Source organism: Mandrillus leucophaeus, unplaced genomic scaffold (assembly GCF_000951045.1).
Source record: "Mandrillus leucophaeus isolate KB7577 unplaced genomic scaffold, Mleu.le_1.0 Scaffold571, whole genome shotgun sequence".
In the NCBI taxonomy this organism is placed as follows: domain Eukaryota; kingdom Metazoa; phylum Chordata; class Mammalia; order Primates; family Cercopithecidae; genus Mandrillus; species Mandrillus leucophaeus.
In genome coordinates, this window is record NW_012106153.1 from 1100829 (window position 1) to 1122407 (window position 21579).

Sequence of the window (21579 nt, forward strand, 5' to 3'; positions counted from 1 at the left end):
TTTTTTTTTTTTTTTTTTTTTTTTGAGACAGGGTCTCACTCACTCTGTCACCCATGCTGGAGTGCAGCATTGTGATCATGGCTCACTGCAGCCTCAACTTCCTATGCTCAAGCAATCCTCCCACCTCAGCCTCCCGAGTAGCTTGGACTACAGGTATGTGCCACCACGCAGGGCTAATTTTTGTATTTTTTGTGGAGGTGGAGTTTCACCATGCCACCCAGGCTAGTCTTAAACCCCTGGATTCAAGCGAGCCCCCCACCTCGGCCTCCCACAGCACTGGGACTACAAGTGAGGGCCACTGTGTCTGGCCTAACTGCCTCTTTTCCTTCAAGGCTTTGTTTAAACATCAGACTCTCAGCAAACCTGAGACAAACATTTACTGACATGTGCCACACACATGCTTTACCCAGGCTACCTCATTTAATCCTTATGACAGCCCTGTGGGGTGGGGACCATTACTGTCCCCATTTTACAGATGAGGAAGTTGAGGCCCAGAAAATTAAAGTTATGTGCATTTGTTCATGCATTCATACTATATTCATACATATGATCGGAGGTACTTATTTGTTTTGTTCACTTATTGTCTGTTTCTCACTGCCGGAATGTTTGGTTGTCTGTTTTGTCCATTGCTAAGGTCAGAAACCAAGGCAGAGTCACTGGACAGCAGCCTGAGGTGCTAAATTTGAGTTTGGGGCCCAGGTAGAAGGAGACCTGGGTTCTGACCGTACTGCTAACTTGCGGTGTGGTCCTAAGTACGTAGCCAACCCTTTTCAAACCTCAGGTCCCATCTGTCCACCAAAGGCCTGATTCCTGGTTTTCAATCCAACAGCCAATGGAATGGGGACACGTCCACACTGGAGATCCTTCACTTTCCCATGTGGGGTCCTTGCTCTGTGCCTGGGAGTTCCCCTGCACCCTTGAGAGAAGGCTCCTGGCTTGGTTCCCTGGCTCGTGAGGCTTGTGGGAGCAGACAGGTAAGGATGCTCATGTGTTGCAGCATGATACAGAGACTGGGGCAGGAGCCTGGGACACAGAAGGAAGCAAAGTCCTTGGAGAACACCAAGGAGCCCCTCTCCTTCCCCAGCCTGCATCCTCTGAGCTCTCGGCCCCTGAGCCCAGGTCCCAGGGATCCCGGAGGAGAGAACCGCCCTGTGAGGCATCTGAACAGAATGATTTCTCCCCAAACTCTGTCCCCAGCTGGACCTGCAGAGCCCTCTCCTGCCTGAGGTCCTACAAGTCCATCCCCGCTCATCTGCATGCCACCCATACTGAGTTCTTTCCACTTTTCCTTTGAGCTGCACCTTCTCTGGCTTCCAGGCTTCTGCCTGTGCTCTTCCCTCTGCCTGCAACACTGGTCCACTCCATTACTTTCCTTCCTTCCTTTCCTTCCTTCTTTCCTTCCTTCCTTCCTTCCTTCCTTCCTTCCTTCCTTCCTTCCTTCCTTCCTCCCTCCCTCCCTCCCTCCCTCCCTTCCTTCATTTGTTTGTTGAGATGGAGTCTTGCTCTGTTGCCCAGGCTAGAGTGCAGTGGCGTGATCTCGGCTCAACGCAACCTCTACCTCCTAGATTCAAGCAATTCTCCTGCCTCAGTCTCCCAAGTAACTGGGACCACGGGTGTGCACCACCATGCCCAGCTAATTTTAGTATTTTTAGTAGAGACGAGGTTTCACCATGTTGGCCAGGCTGGTCTCGAACTCTTGGCCTCAGGTGATCCACCCACCTCGGCCTCCCAAAGTGCATGAGCCACTGTGCCCAGCCTACTTTGCTTCTTTCCTTACCTGCCTGAAGTCTGCTCACCGTTTATGATTACGTGTTTATGATTACGTGTCCATATCGTTGGCTGCCCCTAGGAAGCCTTCTGGGACACCACACGTGGGATGATATGTGATCCTCTCTCTGATCCATTGCTTCACTGTCTCCCTCATTAGACTCTAAATCTCAAGGGCAAGCTCCTCAGCCATTTCTGTATCCCCGGCATTCAACCTTGGGCTTGGCCTATAGGAAGTCTCCATAAATATTTACTGAATTGGTAAACGAATGTATGAAAGAATGCACATAACTTTTCCAAGCCTCAGCTTCCTTATCTGTAAAATGGGGATGATGATGGTCTCAGCCTCACAGGGTTTTTGTAGAAATTCAATGAGGTAGCCTTGGAAAAGCACTATGGGTGTGACACGTAGTGGGTAGTAGGTGGTCAATACATTTTGTCCAATTAGTTCCACCTGCTGTGAAGCAGCTCCACTACTGGGGCCAACTGAAAAATACCTAAGCATTCAAGAGGTAGATGACACGAATTCTTTATCCCCAGTAATGCTGATTCTATAGCTGGGACTGGGATTTTCATCAGGCCCATTTTAAAGGTAAGGAAACTGAGGCATGGAGTATAAAAGAATTTGCTCATTTAAAAGGCATCTCTTTTGTTCACTGATGTATCCCCAGTACCTTTAACTGTGCCTGGCACACAATAAATATTTTTAAATGAATTAATTGAGTACCTATTGTGTGCCAGGCACTGTGGTAAACACTGGTTTGGGGGACACATCCCAAATCATGTGGCTGGCAAGTGGCAGGGCCAGGACTCAAACCCAAGTCCATCTGATTCCAAAGCCTGTGCTCCTTCCTCACAGCTTCCTCCCTGAGTTAGAGAAAGACCGTCCTGAGGCCTCAAGGCCCGTCTGCCCCCAAGGGTGTGGGCAGAACAGCACACACAGTAGTGTCTGGGCATGAGTCACATGCCTCTCGCCTGGCGAGTCTCAGCCCCAGGCACCCTGCCTGGGCACCCAGTTACGTGCCTGGGTGGGTGCCAGGAAGCCTTACCTCATCCGATCCAGAGATCTGAGACTGCCAGATTCACCAGGTGAGGCTGTGACCTTCTCAGCACTGCCTGACTCCTCTGGGCTGGAGACCAGATGGTCAGCCAGGGCTTGGGGGGCAAGTGGGGGCACCCCTGCCATGCAAAAACCCCACAAATAGGAAGGTGATCTCCAGGGCTTGCAGTGGGTGTCATCTCCAGGGAGGAAACAGGGGAACCCACCAGGACCCTGCACTGCACACCCCATTCTTTGATTACCTGCAGGGAGGGTGTGCACCCATTCAGCAGGACCTAACAGACATCGCCACCTGTTTGAGCGTTAAAACCTAAATACCTTGTTTCCTGCTTCATCACATCTGTCCGGGGTGAGATCCACTGACTCACCTCTGCCATCAGGGTATCCTGGCCAGTCACCTGCTTACCTGCAGCCACCTGCTCTGGGAACTTCATGACCTCAGGGCCCTTTTAAGCCATGGTTAGGACAGAAACTATTCTGACTTCCTAATGGGAGAAGTCAATGAGTCTATTCCTCTGTCTCTGTGCCTGACTGTATCTCACCTCCCCAGCTTCTCCAGTTTTTCATGAGAAGCCAGAAACCTTGGCTTCTTATGGGAGGCCCCCTGATATCTCTTTAACGTTGATGACTCATTAAGCCCATAAAATGAGGTAGGTCAAAAGATCACGGGCCACAAGCGTGTGAGTTTTCTCCTAAGATTCTGTGATCTTTTGAGATCCTAGGTTGCCGAGTCTTTGATTCCAGGATTCCACACAGGAAGTTAAGACCACTTATCAGACTAGGGAATTGTTTTTGTGATGGGGGCACAGGGAGGGCGGATGCTGCGATCAACCCCGTGTGCCCCCCCACCTCCCACCCCAGCCCCTCACTTGGGGTAGCTGCTCCCGATGAGGATCCGGCCCAGGGGGTACTCCATGCTGCCCACCGTGACAGGTGGACTGACGTCCAGGTTGCCGAAGGAGTCAAGGCTGGAGGGACCAGAGAATGGGATCTCCCGGGTCACATATCCAAAGTCAGGACCCTATGGAAGGACCAGCGAGACCCCCGCCCCAAGAAGGAGAGGTCAGTGAGGACAGGATGAGGAGCTTCTTGGAGCAGAGGGAAGATGCTGGGGGCCTCCCACTCCATGGCTCCTGGTGCTTGAAAAACGATCTCTGTCCACTTTTTACAAATCCCCCTGGGCTCTGAGAACCATGCAGTTAAAGTCAAATCAATAACCAAAAGATAACTGGAAATTCCCCCGAATGTTTGGAAATTAAGCAATACACATCTAAGGAATCCATAGATCAAAGAATAAATCAAAGAGGGAATTAGACAAGATTTTGAAGTGAAAGTTCATAAAAATCTGCTGTGTTTTGATAGCACATTAAAACTTATGGGATGTTGGTGAGGCAGCACTGCTAGGGAGTTGCCAGAGCTCTAGATATGTATATTTAAACCGAGCATGGTGAGGCATGTCTGAGTTCCCGGCTCCTCAGGAGGCTGAAGTGGGAGGATGGCTTGAGCCTAGGAGGTGGAGGCTGCAGTGAGCTAGGACTGCACCACTGCACTCCAGCCTGGGTGACAGAGCAAGACCCTGTCTCATAAAACAAAGTAGGCCAGGCAAGGTGGCTCACACCTGTAATCCTAGCACTTTAGGAGACCGAGGTGGGTGGATCACGAGGTCAGGAGTTCGAGATCAGCCTGGACAACATGGTGAAATCCCCTCTCTACTAAAAATACAAAAAAATTAACCTGGCATGGTGGTGGGGGGAGGGGGCGCCTGTAATCCCAGCTACTCGGGAGACTGAGACAGGAGAGTCACTTGAACCTGGGAGGCAGAGGTTGCAGTGAGCTGAGATCGCGCCATTGCACTCCAGCCCAGGCAACAGTGCGAGACGCCGTCTCAAAATAAATAAATAAATAAATAATAAAACACGTGTGTTTTTTAGGAAAAGGCTGAATCATCTTAGATTCCATTTGAAGCTAGAAAAAGAACAGCAAACTAAACACAAAGAAAGTTTAAAATGAAAGCGATAAAGAGGAGAGCAGAAATCAGTGAAAAAATCCTCTGGCCCCTATAGGCCAAGCCCAGGGCAGGTCAGGTGGGTCTCTCTCCAGCATACTGGCCCTGGCAGGTGCACTCACCTGCTGGGTTCATTGTCACCTGATCCCTCCAGGCTGGGATGAATGTCCCTGCTCTGTGTGCCCACAGACTGCATCCCATCACAGCTCCTACCTAGACTGGGGCTGTCCCAGCAGTGGGGGAGTGGGAGCCGGGAAACAGGCAGAGACCATGGGCTCACCTGGAGGGGTAGTGCACTCGAGGCTGAGTGCAGGGCTGTGGGGACAGCCCCTCTAGCTTTGCATCTTGGTGCCACTATTAACTTGCTGCATGGCCTTGGGCAAGCTATTTAACCTCCCTGAGCCTTGGTTTCCTCATCCATAAAGAGGAAATAATGATAGCACTTATCCATAGGCGTGCCCCATGGAATTCATGAGGTAAGCCTTGGAAGGCTAGGAGACAGTGCCTGGAACTCAATACGTAATGGTGGGTGCTGCTGTTGCCATCTTGTGCACAGGAGGTAGCACAGTGCCTGGCACGTGGTAGGTGTTCAGAAAACATTTGACACCTAAAGAGAGGACCTAGCTGTTAAGAACAAGAGCCATGCAGGCTCACTAAGGGTACATTCCCACCAAAAGGCAGTTTGGTCTCCCCAAAGCTGACCACGCTGCTAATTCCCCCTTGGTGACCCGTCCCTTCTCCAGAAGAGCTCTGCTGACCTGCCCCTCTCAACACAGGAATAATCAGGCGGCTGCCTATTTGCATGTGATTTGCATATCATTTCCATCTCTTGCCCAAACTCCCCAACAGCTCCCCAGTTTGCTGCTGTCCCACCTCCTGTATACTTCTGCCTCGTTTTCCTGTTCTCCAAGCCTCATAGGACCAGGCCCAGATGAGACTTCACCAGTGCCCCTCCAGGAGGACCCAACCAGGGTTTCCACACTCTGCCTGTCGCCACATACCAGGATCCTCTTATAGGGGAAATCCTTCAGGCCTCTGTTCCGGGGGGAGTCAAAGACCACGGGGAAGGATTTGTGAGGGGCCTCGATGTAGCCAAACTCCATCTCGTCCTGGGAGGGGAGAGATGAAAAAGTCATGGTGACCTTTTTCGGGTGGGTTACAGAACAGGGTGGTCCCCACCGGGCCTGGGGCAGGACAGGGCAGCAGATCTTCCCTAAGATCTGGTTGAGGGGCAGAGGTAGACGTGAGGCCTCTTAGGACCCCAGCCAGGTGAGGACTCTCGTCTGGGACCAGAGCGTTTGGAGGGCAGCAGTGGGGGCTGGGGCTGATGCAGGCAGCGGAAAAGCCCTCGCCCTGGAAGCCTGGCCCAGGCGGCCGTGGCTTCTCTAGCGACACGGAGGTCCATCAGGCACCTGTGCGGCTTCCCTTTCCCCAAGCCAGGCTGCAGGCTTCCCAGGCTGCCCCCAGCCCTCTTCTGGAGTCGGCTTCGGCTCCCACCTGGATCCAGCGGTCATTTCGATTTTCAACTCGAGGGCAGATGATCAGCTTGCAGTTGGCTTTCAACGTCAGGTAAGACATGTCCTCCAAGAATTTCTCATTAGAGCCGTGAGTGTCCATCACACTGTAAAAGGCAGGGAGAGGGGAGCATGCTAATGGCCTCTGACTGTGGCTGAGGTGTGAGTGGCCTTGATTCAGTTTGTGCTGGGCCCTGTGCAGCCTCTGGGGTACAGGGGTTCCAGCTCATGACCTTGAGAGGCTCATAGGCCCATGGGGAAGATGGATAAAGTCTCCAGATCATATCAGGTGACAGGAGCAAGGTGAAGCATAAGCGCAGGCTGTGGAGCCCAGAGGCAGGGCACCTAACCCAGCACAGGGAGTCAGGGAAGTCGCCACAGAGGTGACCTGGGGCTGAATCTCTTGGGTTAAAATAGCAGTGAGGGGCAGGTGGCCCCGTCTACTCCTGTTCCACACAACTGGCCTAAGCAAAGGGGTCAGGGTGGGATTAGCAAGCAGAAGAGTCTCTTTTTAATACCTACACACACCTAGACCCAGGGAAGCACAGCAAACCTGTGTGGCCACACCCTTCCCAGCCTTTTAACTTCTGTCCAGCTCGACTGTGGCCGTTTCCAGTGGTCTGACCTCTGGCACAGAGGCCTGGCAGGACTTTGCCAGTCGAGGCTGGTCCTTCCCTCAAGGGCATGGTGAGGATTCTGAGACAGCAGAAGGACCAGCGAGCTGGGTGAGATTGGGTTTGCAGTGAGACCCGAGGACTGGGTTCCCACGTCCTTAGCAGGCACGGGATTGTACCCATGTCACAGTGAGGATAGGTCTCCAATGGTCACCAGCAGCCTGTGCAGAGCCTGGCCCCACTGCCCAGACTAAATCTGAGATGTTCTGGGGCTGCAGCCACAGGACAGGATGGGCAGGAAAACCAGAGCTTGAGCCAGTGACCTGGGAGGGGCCTTAGCTGCACAGAGCAGGGTGGGTCAGGGTTGGGCAGGGTGGGGCCCCAGCCCACCTGCTGCTGTCCTGCCACCAGCTGAATTGGTGCCCACAATGAACCCATTAGTCTGAGTGAGGCACGCAGCCCTGAGGCAGCTTCTGTCGCTACCTCTGCACTCCAGACCTGGGGGAGGGCGGGAGGGAAGGAACCTCACCTGCACACATACAGCTCCTCAGGAGGCTGAGTGTTGGGCGTCATGATCCAGGGGGCCATGCGGAAGCCCACAGTGTCTGTGAACAGGGTCACCTCAGGCAGGGTCTGAGGGGAAAATGAGGACTTGGTGGGCCCTGCAGGGACCCCTAGCCTGCCTCAAGCCCCCCAGCCCCCAGCCTGCCCAGCCCTGGAGCCTCCAAACTAGGTCCCCAAACCCCTCAGCCTCCATGCCCACTCCCCAGTGCTGTACACACCCCCGTGTCCACCAGGCTGACACTGAGGGAAACCAGCCCCAGGAAATCGGCATCGGGGAAGGTCAGCCCCTCCACATAGAACCTGATCTCCTGCTCCCCCGACTGCCGCTCAACTTCATAGGACAGACGCTGGGGCCCCAGCACCTGCTTGTAGTCCGAGAGAGAATTCCCACCTAGGAAGAACAAGAATCAGGGACTAGCATGGGGACAGGGGTGAGGGGCTGCAAGCCCAGGAATCCAGGACAGAGCCGCCTTTTTGGTTAGAGCTGCTTGGGTTTCTCTCTGGCTCTGCCACGTGCAAGCTGTGTGGCCTTGGCTCAATGACTCAACGTCTCTGAGCCTCAGTTTCTTATCTGTAAAATGGCTAACATTTTCTCATGAGGTCAATATAAACTTTAAGCTAAATAAAGAGATAGAAGCATCCGGCACAAAAGGTGAAAACTACCCATGGATAAATACATATGCAAAATGTGATATATTCATAAGATGGAATTTTATTAATTCATAAAAAGTAATGACCAGCCGGGTACGGTGGCTGATGTCTGTAATCTTAGCACTTTGGGAGGCCAAGGCGGGAGGATCGCTTGAGACCAGCCTGGGCGACAGAGTGAGACTCCATCTCTACAAAAAAATATTTTTTTGTTGTTGTTGTTTGAGACAGAGTCTTGTTCTGCCGCCCAGGCTGGAGTGCAGTGGCGCGATCTCAGCTCATTGCAAGCTCCGCTTCCCGGGTTCACGCCAGTCTCCTGCCTCAGCCTCCCAAGTAGCTGGGACTACAGGTGCCCGACACCATGCCTGGCTAATTTATTTTATTTTTATTTTTATTTTTAGTAGAGATGGAGTTTCACCATGTTAGCTGGGATGGTCTTGATCTTCTGACCTCGTGATCTGCCCATCTCGGTCTCCCAAAGTGTTGGGATGAGCCACCGCACCGGGCCCCCAAAATTTTTTAAAATAGCCAGGCATGGTGGCACATGTCTGTAGTCCCAGCTGCTTGGGAGGCTGAGGTGGCAGTATCACTTGAGCCCGGGAGTTCAAGGCCGCAGTGAGCCGTGGTAGTATCACTGCACGCCAGCCTGGACAACAGAGTGAGACCCTGTCTCTAAAACATAAGAAAAGTAATGAAGCTGATTCATGCGACACCATGGATGAAACTTGAAGACATTATGCTAACTGAAATAAGCCTACTGTATGGTTCCATTGATATGAAATATCCAGATAGGCAATTCCAGAGATACAGAAAGCACATCAGTGGCCGCACACGGCAGGAGAGGCTGTCCCTTCACTTGTCGAGACTCTGCTTATTCCCTGGTGTCACATTAAGTGCTTTCAAGCTGAGTCCTCTGCCTAAACGTCCACCACTGGTCCATGGGAGGGAACATTCTGGCCCCTGCCAGGCTCATTTAGCTGGAATAACTAGTTCTGGGTCAGTTTGAACAGAGGAGGGTGAAGGGGAATCAGGAAGGGCTAGAAGCCTGTTGCTGTTTGTAAAAACAAGTAAGAGCACTCCGGGGTTAAGGAGTGGTACATTTTTAATTTTATTTTATTTATTTATTTATTTGAGACAGGGTCTCACTCTGTCTCCCAGGCTGGAGTACAGTGGCATGAACACGGCTCCCTGCAGCCTTCACTTCCTGGGCTCGAGTGATCTCCCACTTCAGCCTCCAGAGTAGCTGGGACTACAGGCTAATTTTTTTGTATCTTTTGTAGAGACGAGGTTTTGCCATGTTGCCCAGGCTGCTCTCAAACTCCTGGGCTCAAGTGATCCTCCCACCTTGGCCTCCCAAAGTGCTGGAATTACAGGCATGAGCCACTGCGCCCAGCCAATTCTTTTTTTTATTTTTTTTTATTTTTATTTTTGAGACGAAGTCTCGCTCTGTCACCTAGGCTGCAGTGCAGTGGCATGATCTTGGTTCACTGAAACCTCTGCCTCCTGGGTTCGAGTGATTCTCCTGCCTCAGCCTCCCGAGTAGCTGGGACTACAGGCATGAGTCACCACACCCAGCTAATTTTTTTTTTTTTTTTTTTTTGAGATGCAGTCTTGCTCTGTCGCCCAAGCTAGAGTGCAGCGGCATGATCTCAGCTCACTGCAACCTCCACCTCCCGGGTTCATGCCATTCTCCTGCCTTAGCCTCCCAAGTAGCTGGGACTACAGGCACCCGCCAACAGCCCCGGCTAATTTTTTTGTATTTTTTAGTAGAAACAGGTTTTCACCATGTTAGCCAGGATAGTCTCGATCTCCTGACCTTGTGATCCGTCTGCCTCGGCCTCCCAAAGTGCTGGGAGTACAGGTGTGAGCCACCGCACCTGGCCTAATTTTTGTATTTTTAATAGAGACAGGGTTTCACTGTGTTGGCCAGGCTGCTCTCAAACTCCTGACCTCAGGTAATCCGCCTCCCAAAGTACTGGGATTACAGATGTGAGGCATTGCGCCCAGCCTTGGCCATATTTTTGAAAACCACAGGCTGATTAATAAAAACTCTGGTGAGAAAGTTGGGTTCTGGGGCCAGGGGCAGGGCCTGGGCCTCAGCCTCGCTGGTTCTCACGCCCTCCCTGCCTGGACAGTGCTTGGCATGCAGTTCAGTCCACACTGATTGACCAGAGGAGGGAACGGGGGTGGGGCAATGGCAAAAGGAGGAACTTTGGTGCACCCAAGACACCTGGGTTGGAATGCCTGCTCCACCCCAGATGGTTGTGCCACAGTGCATTCCTGCATCTGAGCCTCAGTTTTCCTCTCCATAAAAAGCAACTCGTTGCTGAACCTCCTCCTTGAGGACTATATTTGGTACTGATGGAGTGGTTGTTTGTAAGCTGTAATGAGAGTTACAAAAAGGTGATGGAAAAAAAAAGAGAGAGAAATGGGGAGGAGAGGATAGACATGGATGGAGCTGGGAGGACAAGGCCCCGTCAGGCCACTCACCCCGGGCACAGAAGACCCTCAGTCTTTTGGAATCAGAGACGGGCATGTTCAAGACAAGCTTGTGGCTGTCGAAGAGCTCGTCGGGGCCATTGCAGCTCAGCACCATCGGGGACATGTCCTGCAAGTCTGGAGAGAGTGGCCCCCTTGAGATCACCCTTTCTCCACCCCGCCAACAGGATCCCCTCCCATCCCCGCACCCCACTCCCCAGACAACACCTTGTGTCACTCACCAGCCAGCGACATCAGCCAGCTGTGGGTGAGGTCAGGCTCTGTGGACCTGTGATTGTCCCGGTCACAGTTCACCAGCAAGATAGCCCCATAGCCCTCAGGGCCCCAGCGCCAGGTTTTCTGTGGCAAAATAAGATGCCTTGGGATCAGTGGGACCCAGGAGGCTCCAGGAAGGGGTTCTAGACATGGCCAGGGCGGGCTACTTTGTTAGATTGTATACTTTCATATTCTTGGTTTGCTTAAGGATTTTAAAAAGGATTATTTGGGGAATGGAGTTACAGATAAGGCTCTAGGCCCACCTCATCCTTGTGCAGTGAACAATCTGCACAACCATACACAATGGCTCCACCCAGCCATCACACTGGAGAAGCAAAAGTGTTACCATACCCAGAAATGGCCCTCAAAAGCTGGCTAAGCTTTCGCTCTGCCTGGGGTGGCGGGAGGGGGGGGTGGGCAGAGGCTGCCCACCATGACCTTGATGAGGGTCGGGATCTGGAGAATCTTTGGGAGACCCTCCTCATCCCAGCACTCTCCTGGGACCTGTCCCATAGATATCTCTGGCATCTGCTTGCAGTCCTGCAGGATCTGCAAGCTCAGGTCTGAGCCAAGGCGGGAAAGATGGCTGGAGCTCTCCCTGCCTCTGTGGCTGCTGCTCTCCCCAACACGCCTCCCCACCAGACCCACGAGGCAGGGCTCACTTTCCCCATTTCACAGAAGGGGACGGGGAGGTTCTGGGAGGTGAGTCTCAAGTCGCATAGCTGGCCTTCAAACCCAGGTCCTTGGGATTGCCCAGGGCCACTGTTAGCCTTTATGGCACTCTTGCCCACACCTCTGGGTAGATGCCACTCTGCAGTAGGGTCCCAGACATGATTTGTATCATAGTTGCCACCATGCCCAAGCACTCTTGTGCAGTGAACTACCCGCACTGCCATCCATGGCAGCCCTGCCCACCTTGTCCTCCAAGCCTTGTGATCCAGGCTGCCTCTCTGGAGTCTTTCTCTTCAAATTGTACCTTCTAGCCCTCCCAGGAAAGCTTCCAGATACTTCCTGTAGGGGGAGGCCCTGAGCCCACTCTGTCCTCCTTACTCTTCAGGCTTTACCTATGGCTGGCCACCATAGCCTCCTCTACCCGAAGGCTTGTCTTCTCCTTGCCTTCGGTCACTCAACAACCTTTTAGGAAGCACTCCCACATGTGTAGGGGTCCAAATATCGCCCTCAAACTAAAAAAGGCAGCAAGCAAAAGAACCAATCCCAATTTCAAAGTGGCACAACAGAGACCCAGAGAGGGTAAGCTATTTTCCAGCAGTCACAGCATGTTGGCTACAGGGTGTAGGTTAATATCCATTCATGCCAACTTGGCTGTCCCAGATGGGTTTCCTGCATGATTGGATACTACAGACCCTGGGAATCCATCATTCTTCCGTAGGGAGGGCACAGTCCACCCGGGACCACCCCAAGTTTGCCTTTCAACCCCGCAGTCTTGGAGTGCCCGGGAGGGTCTCACCTTGTCCCCCTGGCTTCTCTTCACCTTGCCTGTGCGGCCTGTGTCGACCTCAAGGGAAATATCTGCAAAGAGATGGAGAGGGGCTGCCAGGGCTCATCCAGCCCCATCTTTACACCCCTAAAGTCCAGGCTGGGCAAACTCTGACCCCGCCCCAAACCCGTGAGGACCAGGATGCCCTGCCTGGGGGTCAGACCCCACACTTGGGAGGCCCTTGTGGCTTGCCCTGTGGTTCTGGGAGTTGGAGGGACCCAAGCCTTTGGCTCTTGAATGACTTGCTTGCCTGTGCATGTCCACCTGCTAGCTCTTGCTGGCTTTGGGGTTCTAGATCATATGCTGGTGACCCCAAACTCTGGCAACTGGGGACATGGCCTGAGGTTGCAGGGGCTGGGTTCTGCCGTTCCATCGCCCTGGGCCCTGGCTGAAGGGAGCACGTTCCATGCTGGGTCTTGGAGGTCTAATGAGGGTATACGTGGGACTCTGGATGAAGGAGGCTTATTGTGGGTCTAGCTGTTGTTCACTGGGCAGTGAAGTTTCTAGATCCTTGTAGTCCTAAGGACTGCTGGGCCTCAATCCCTGTGGTTCCAGAGTGGACAGAAGGTCCCTGAGGAATCCAAGCCCCTCAGTGATGGAGGAAGCTGGCCATGGGTCTTCCACTCCAAAGAATTCACTAAGACCCTCAAACAGGCAACCTGGAGTGGCGAAGAGGGGATAGATGGTCTGCCAGGGAGCTGCTACTTACCGACACCAGTGAGGTACAGCATGCTGTGGCCCAGGGCTTGGTCTTCCTGCTCACCATAGTATGAGACCCTCACCTGTGGAACACAGCCCTAAGCCTGCATGGCCACCACCTTCAGAGGTGGCGGGGGCAGAGGAGATGGGGGACACACCCTGACAGCCCTACTTAGAGGCACAGGAGGCATGGAGACCCTCCCAGTCTCTGAAGTCCCAAGACTCAAGGGCTTCCAGCTGGGATTCAGAGCTACCTCTCCAGTAAGCAGCTGTGGAGCCCACCCTGACTCCCAGAGCAGGTGCGAGGAGCAAGGAGGGTGGGGGCAGGGTGGAGGGATGGGAAAGGCAGGGCAGCGCCCAGCAGGAGCAGCTGGCAGATGAGGGAGGAACAGCCGGCTCCATTGACCTAGTCAAGTCTCTCAGCTCCTCTAAGCCTCAGGTACTTCCTCTATAAAATGCGAAAGAGAACCTCCACTCCATCATCACAATCAGTGGTCCTGGAGCTTTTAGCATGGTCCAGAATCCATGCCAAGCCCTCCAGCCAGGTCATCCCAGTGAGCCCCTGGGATGGCCCCAGTCAACAGAAGACTGTCTGGGCCCTGCCTGTAGTCCCAGCAGTCCCAGCAGTCCCTCAGTTAGCAAGCAGAGGAAGTGGGGTCTGAGCCCACGGTGGGCTCCTGAGCCCCTCTCTCAACAGCTGCCTCATCCCTGCCCTTTCCCTGTCGGGGAGAAAAGGTCATGTCTAGGATTTGGTGGGTCACTGTGTGCCATGGGTGGCCAGGGCTGGGGCAAGTGAGGAGGGAATCATCTGAGCTTCGGGCAGGCGATGAGAGAGAAGGTTGGCTTAGGCGTGGGAGATCTGTGCACACGAAGGTGTGGACGTGTGTGTGTGCACCTGCATGGGTTGTTGCTGTGTGGTCCTGCCCACACGAGAGTACTGGGGCTTCTTGCCGGGTCTGTGTGTGGGCTGAATACAGGGATTAATGTGAAGTTGTCCATGAATCTGAGGGGGTGACTAGGAGAGCTTGTGTTTTGTGGGAGTACTCACGTGTACATGTGTGATACTGGAGCAGTGGTGGAGGTTTGCGTGTTTGGGGCATCTGTGGCGTTGTGTCAGGATACGTTTTGTGTGTGTACTGTGATCAGCTTTGTGAGGTTTGGTTAAGTGGGGAGTTTGGAATGGGAATTGCCATGGTGGGGCTCTTACCTTGGATGGGGGTGGGGAGATCCAACTCTTTTCTGTGAGAAAGTGGCCTCTTACCTTGAAGTCCCTTAATTCCTTACTGGCTGTGCCCACAGATACGACCATGTCTGCATCAGTGTCCAGTGGCCAACGGACCTTGCCTATGGGCTCTGTCACGTGTGTGCGGTTGTAGACCATGAAGATCTCCACCCCGGAGCTTCCAGAGACCCTGAAGCTGTTGGCACCCTTGGGCACATCACTGGCAGAGAAGGGAATGGGAAGAGACCCAGTGCTCAGAGAAGTGGCCACAGTGGGGTGGGGGCCTGGGGCTGCCTGGCTATTCAAACGGCACCCCTCAACAGCCAGGCCGGGGAGGCACAGGGCAGTGCCACTGGCCAGGAGACCAGCCTGGGCTGGGCTTCAGGACGCCAGGGCATAGATGGCAGACCCTTGGACACCCCCAGCCCACACCCAAGTCCCTTCCAGAACTGACACTTCCAAACTCTCCAGCTCAACAGGAAATCCACTAACCCACCACCTCTCACCACCTCCACTGACATCGCTGCGGCCCAAGCCACATCACCCATCGCCTGGATCACTAGCTGCTCTCCTGGGTCCGTGGTCCCACCCGGGCCCCTCCAGTCTGTTCTGTGCACAGCAGAGCGCGTTGTTCCTTTGCTCAAAAGTAGTGGTTTCCATCAAACTCAGTAAAAGGCAGACTCCTCCTGAGTAGCATAAGAGGCCCTTCTGATGTGCCCCTACCACGTTGCTGACTGCCTCCTCCCTACTATACTTCCCCTCGCTCACTTAGCTCCAGCCATGCTGGCCTTCCTGTTGAGCCATGAAGATGCCAGGCTGTCCTGGTACTGGTTGCTTCTGCTGCATCGACTGCTCCTCCCCGAGATGTCCACAAGGCTCCCTCCCTCACCCACTTCAGGGCTCTGCCTAAATGTCATCTTCTCAGCAAGCCCCTGCTCCCCCATCACTCCATTTAATGCTGCACCTTGCCCATCTTTCCCCCTCACTGACCCCCCATCTCCCTTCCCCTGCTCTGATTCTTTTTTTTTTTTTGAGACAGAGTCTTGCTCTGTCATCCAGGTTGGAGTGTAGTGGCGCAATCTCTGCTCACTGCAACCTCCGCCTCCCGGGTTCAAGTGATTCTCCCACCTCAATGCCAGTCAACTGTCCATCTTTCTGGTTGGCAGGTCAGCTCCACAAGGGCAGGAATTTTATCTGTTTTGTTCACAGCTGCATCCCCAGCACCTATAACGGTGTCTGGCACATGGTAGGTGCTCAATAAACACGTGTGAATGAATGGATGGATTCTCACTTTCTGCCGCTCTGCAGGGGGATTCAAGCCCATCTGTACTTGAGTGGAGATCTAGAACTTGACTAATGCCAGTACCCAGTGCAGCTTCTTTCCATCACCCAATACACCGCATTCACCTGATACACCAGAGCTCTGGGATCAAGAAATGGGTGTTGAGAAGCTTCCCATCTGCCTTGGCCCCAGCCTGGGGCACTCATCTTCTGGGGCCCCACCCTACTCCTCACACCACCAGCTACTCCCAGTCACAGCTGATTGGGACCAGCCTTCCTGGCCCGCAGCATCAGAGGGGGATGCACTGCAAATTCAGGCTACAGGGCACCCAGAGCAAAACCAACAGAGCCTCTGTGGGTGGCATCTCATTTTTCATCCCCTGCATAAGCGTGAACTGTGGCCTCTCTGTGCCAGGCACTGCACTAATCCCCAGAGTTCCAGGAGGCTCCTGGGCCCGTGGCGCCCACACTCCAGAGGGGAGGTTGAATCAGAGAACTACACACTGGTGCTTGTTCTTCCTTTGTATATCAGGGCTCTCCAACATCATCCCCCACGGCAGAGTCATCAGCCACCAGGACACCATCCAAAGTCAAGTCCACTTACAGACATCCACCTGACTACAAAGATGCTGCTGGAGGAATTTTGTCTGTTTTGCTCACAGCTGCATCCCCAACACCTATAACAGTGTCTGGACCATAGTAGGTGCTCAATAAACACTTGTTAGTGAATGGATGGATTCTCACTTTCTGCCACTCTGCAAAAGGGGTCCTTCTGCATATTCTCCCACCTTCATCCTTTCCTGGACCCCTAAAAAACCACCCAAATATTCAGCCCTCTAGAGAAACCAGACCCCCTCCGCAGCCTCTGCCATGATCACTTGGCCCCATCAAAAAACTATCTCCATTGACTGTGGTGACAACAGTCCTTATCACAAGTCCTACTCAGTGCTCCCTAATGCTCATCTCAGCCCCCCAAAGCAAAAAGATTATAATTCCCATTTTACAGATAAGGCAGGAGTGTGCAGGGGCCTCAGAGCCCCCGCAGACTGCTGGCAAGATCCACCACCCCCATCCCCCACTCCTGGCCTTATGATCACCACGTTCCACAGCACTTTTGGGGGCCTTCCCATCTTACCTGCTCTTCCTCATCATTTACATCAGTTACCATGGAAACCCCAAGTCTCCTAGACTCTTATCCTCTCGTCTGACTCCATTCCTCATCCTCCCCAACTCCCTTTCAATCCCAGCCACCGTCATCTGCATGATATCCTCAGTCCTGCCTCGGACAGTTTTCTTGACCTTGTACTCTAAAGGAAGCCTGCCCCCAACAGCAGGTATGGCCTCCCCTGCAGCCATCTCTATGGTGACTACTTCCCCCTTACTCCCTCCAGCCCCTGGGCCTGGAGGTGGGCAAGGGTCCTTCATGCTCCTCAATGTCCCTTCCAGATCATCATCTTTACTCCGCAAAACCGCAGCTTTGCATTGACATTTCCAGACTACCCCGCCCATCTACAGGGACACCCCTGCACACCGACGCTCTGTCCTCATCTCGAGGGTGCCAGCTCCTGCCATGTTCCTCAGCCTGCTGCCGTCACCAGTTTACACTTCAATGGCAATGTAGATGGTGTGTTGCACCCTGGTCCCTCAGCCCCTTGACCTCTCTTCCAATGCTCATGACCTCCACCTGTCCTCATCCCCTCCTTCCTGGGGCAGGCACTATAGAATGTCATTACCAAAAAACTGCACCCACTACAAGCTCCCCTGTTAGGAACCCACTCAGGCACCGCTTCCCAATATTCCAGCTCGCTCCTAACACACCAATGCCACCAAGCCTTCAGCCCAATGGGACGCTTGACCTTTGAAGGCTGAATCCTCTCTACCCACTTCCCACTGCTATCCCTCACCTCTCATGTTCCGTCTTCCCTTCCCCAGCATAGTCCCATAGATCCCATAGGCCCCCACTGTGGCCACCCCCTTGCACCACTCCCTTATCTTTTGCTCATCCTTCCCTCTCTTGAGTTGCCTGGCAGAGCTCCAGCTATACAATCAGATCCAACTCTCCATGCTCTCTGCACCTGCACCACGCAGCTGACCACGGTTCACTTGGATTCATGACTACTGACCTCAAGGGATGCATGATATGCCTGGTGCTCCTACAACATTGCTCCAGGCTCTTTTCTCTTTCAGTGTCCTGGAGGACTATGTCCTATCTTCTCCTATCTCCGGAAGCCTCCCCGCTCCTCTCCCTCATCACTCAGAGCCTTTAACCTCCCTCCTCCCACCACCTCATCTCCCTCCTGGGACAAGGAGTGAGCTGCCTGGGCTCTTGCCCAAGACCAGCCCTCCTGGGGGCACATCCCCTACTCAAGGGCATCACCGGCCTTGCCCCTTCTCCCCTCCCTTGCAGCCAGCACACAGACATGGTAAATATCACCCATCCCCAAACTCATTCTCCTTTGACCCCCTCATTTCTTCTGCTCCCTTGATACCTTCAATTATTTCTTCTCTTTGCCTCTGCAACCTGCCGCTAATCAGACTTTCCTCCCCACCACACCAAGGAAACCCCACCATTGCCAAACCCAATGGGTCTTTCCTCTTCTTCCCCTCGTTGACTTGTCAGAGGCACTTGGCCCAGATGATCACCTGTCTTTGAAACACTTTCCCACTTGGCAGCTGGAACATGGGCTCTGCTTGCTCTCCCCTGACTCCCTGGCCTTTCGTCTGACGCCTTTGCTGTGTTACCCACCTTACTCCCAACTCCAGGCAGTGGTGTGCTGGCAAATGTTTAACAACCAGCTCTCTGGAGTGGGGGGTTCTTATGCACATATATGCATACATAAATTTATTATAAATTTTACTGATATAAATAGTGTGTAGCACATAATGTAAAAATAATATAATACATATTATTCTTTATTGTAAAATGTATTGTAAATTCTATGTAGTCCATTGATTCTTCCAGATGCCCTCTCTTGCAACCGTAGTCAACCTGTGGTTGCAATTTGACCATGATTTGGCCAATGCAATTGCATCTCAGTCTGTTTATTCTTTCCTCCATAAGTTTATTGTCACTAAATCTGATATGTGACGTAAACGTTGGTTGATATTTTTGCTTACATTCATGAACAAGATGAAAGGGAAACAATGAAGATGCATGCCACCCTTCATTCATTCATCTAGGATGTGAGCAACTTCTTTGCTGAATCAGATAATCCTGGAGTAATATTTCATCAATTTTTGGTACTAACCACAATGTCATGGCTATAGATGCAATACACTTTTAAATTTAGTTGGCATTGTTAACCTGTCTCCATCACTTTCTGAACTCTAGACATTCAATAAAACCACGAATGAAGCCCGGATTTGTAGCCTCGACCAATGTCTGTGGTGTAAATACTCCCACTCTGGCCAGTTTCAAGTTACCAGCCCAACATCACTGGACTCAGAGTTCCAAAGAGATACATAATAGCACCTCGTGACATCACTATTTCCACTATATATAGACGACGGTAGAATGCAGTAAAATAATTAAGCAGTGATGAGTTTCAGTATTACTGCCTTTGTTTTTAATATAATTTGTTTAATTGTGTGTACAATTTAATTTTAAATAGTGTCTGTGTTTAACAAGGGGGTTCATAACCTTCCTAAAAAAATAAACAATCAGATCTCCTTGAGGAGGGACCCTGGTACATTGCCAACAACTTACACTGCTCATCTTTCTCCCTGCCTTCCCCAAGAGGACGCACAACTTTTTACCAGGGTGACTGTCACTGGGGAAAAGGAAGTAATCGTACGTTTCCAGTTCTCCTGCACACTGGCCCTGAACTGGTCTAGGAGACCCTAAACATCACTGCCGCCCACCTGGCAGAGCAGGGGCTCATGGAAGCCAGGTGATCCATGGAGATTCAGCTCAGGTTCATCTCACAGTGGGTCCAGGGAGCCCCTGAGCCCATCTGTGATTCCGCCCCACCCCAACAAGTTCCGAAATGTGTAATTGAAGTAGGCACCATCGGCAACGGGCAGAATCCCCACACTGGTACTCTTCAGAGTGTAGCTGGCCCCAGCACACCTGGCTTAGGGTTCAGCCTCCCCTCTCCTCCTCTCCTCCCCTCCCTCGCCTCACCTCTCCTCCCTCGCCTCACCTCTCCTCCTTTCTTCTGTCTACACCCACTTCCTTGGTTTTCTCCACCTGCCACACCAATATGGTTAGAAGTCCCAGACTTCTTCTTTCTCTGAGTTTCTCCCTGGGTGTCTACCAGGCATTTTATTTCATTTCTTTTTTGAGACAAAGTCTTGCTCTGTCACTCAGGCTGGAGTGCAAAGGCCCGATCTTAGCTCACTGTAACCTCTGCCTCCTGGGTTCAAGCAATCCTCCTGCCTCAGCCTCCCAAGTAGCTGGGATTACAGGAGCTCACCACCATGCCCAGCTAATTTTTGTATTTTTAGTAGAGACGGGATTTCGCCATTTTGGCCAGGCTAGTCTCAAACTCCCGACCTTAAGTGATCTGCTGGCCTTGGCCTCCCAAAGTGCTGGGATTACAGGCGTGAACTACTGTGCCCGGCCCTTCCAGGCATTTTAAATTTCACACGTCCAAAGCTAAAAACCTGCTTCCCCATGCCCACTCCTTCCCCACTTCTTTCAAACCTGCTCCTGCCCAGCCCACCGCAAGTCTGTCCATAGCGTCTCCACCTTCCGATTCAGCCTCACCTCCTCTTGTTCCCTCACACACACAGCAAGCCCCTCAGCAAATCCCATCAGCACCACCTTCACAGCAACTGCAGACCCTGACTGCTGTCACCTCTGCCACAGCTCACACCCTGTCCAAGCCACCAGTTGCTTCCACGTGGATTTTTATCATAGGCCGGTGCCCTGCTTCCTCTCTCCCCCCACAGTCCAGCTTTAACACAGCAGCCAGAGGGACCTTTTAAAATAGAAGTCTCGTCGCATCCCTTCTGCTCAGAGCCTGTCGCCAGAGCCTGTGTGGACTCCCAGGCCTTCCTGACCCATTGCTTTCCCTCCCCACGCCCTCTTACTTGGTTCCCTGCCCTTCCTCGAGCATGCCAGGGCTGCAGCTCTCTCTACCGGGAACGTTCCTGTCACTGATCCCTGCAGTCCACCCAGCCCCTCCCTTCCTTCCCTCACGGTAGCATACGATGCCCTTCCGATGTACCCTTCTTGTCTGTTGCAAATGGCGTGACATGAATGACACCATGAGCCTGGTGCCCCAGCCCCAACTTCACTCCAGCCCGTGGCACCGGCCACCACCTCCCAGCCACCTGACAGCTCTCACTCTAAAATGGAGATTTGTGTGTGTGTGTGTTTTATGCTGTCTGCATCGCTGCTGTCATCTCTGCATCTAACTTAGTGCCTGGCGTGAACCAGGGGCACAATCAATGAGTTCTGGACAAAGACACAGTGACTCAGGACAGTGGAGTGGCTTTCTCAGGACTGCCCAGCTGGGAGGTGGCTGAGCCATGATTGAATCCGGTTGGCCTGGCCCATGAATTCCAAGAGCAAGTAGCCACAAGCCCAGGGCACCCAGCTGGCAGCAGAAGGGTTTCTAGCTCATGGGGGACCCCTGCTCCACCCCACTTAGGGACTACCAGTGCCAGACACGGCCCTTTCAAGGGAAGCAGGACTCTGTGGAGCCAATCCCCAGCTTTGGGCAAAAGTTGACATCTCCAAGTCAGTCCCCTATTTGGAGTCTTGGTAGAAAATCGATGATGATGATGATCATGATGATGATTATGATGACAGAAGGGGGCAGAAGTGACAGGCACCATTCCTCTGGGGCTATCAAGACCCTCCAAGCCCAGTCCAGCTTCCTGTAGTCTGGATCTGCTCCCTCCCCACCCCAAACTTGCTCAGTAGCTCACACCTCTGTTCACCTCTCTCTGGCGTGCTGGGCTCCTGGTCTGTGTCTCACTCCCCTGTGAGTGACGGATGAGTGGG

General features: G+C 52.9%; 1 protein-coding gene across 1 annotated transcript in view; it reads right to left on the reverse strand.

Annotated features, from left to right (window-relative positions):
* PADI1 (peptidyl arginine deiminase, type I) overlaps positions 1-21579 on the reverse strand; it is a 51248-nt gene that overhangs the window by 18862 nt on the left and 10807 nt on the right. The window contains 10 exon segments of the mRNA XM_011998464.1: positions 3697-3848; positions 5834-5941; positions 6330-6453; positions 7490-7593; positions 7743-7915; positions 10663-10788; positions 10893-11010; positions 12395-12456; positions 13134-13206; positions 14385-14565. Coding sequence (XP_011853854.1) covers positions 3697-3848; positions 5834-5941; positions 6330-6453; positions 7490-7593; positions 7743-7915; positions 10663-10788; positions 10893-11010; positions 12395-12456; positions 13134-13206; positions 14385-14565 — 1221 coding nt within the window.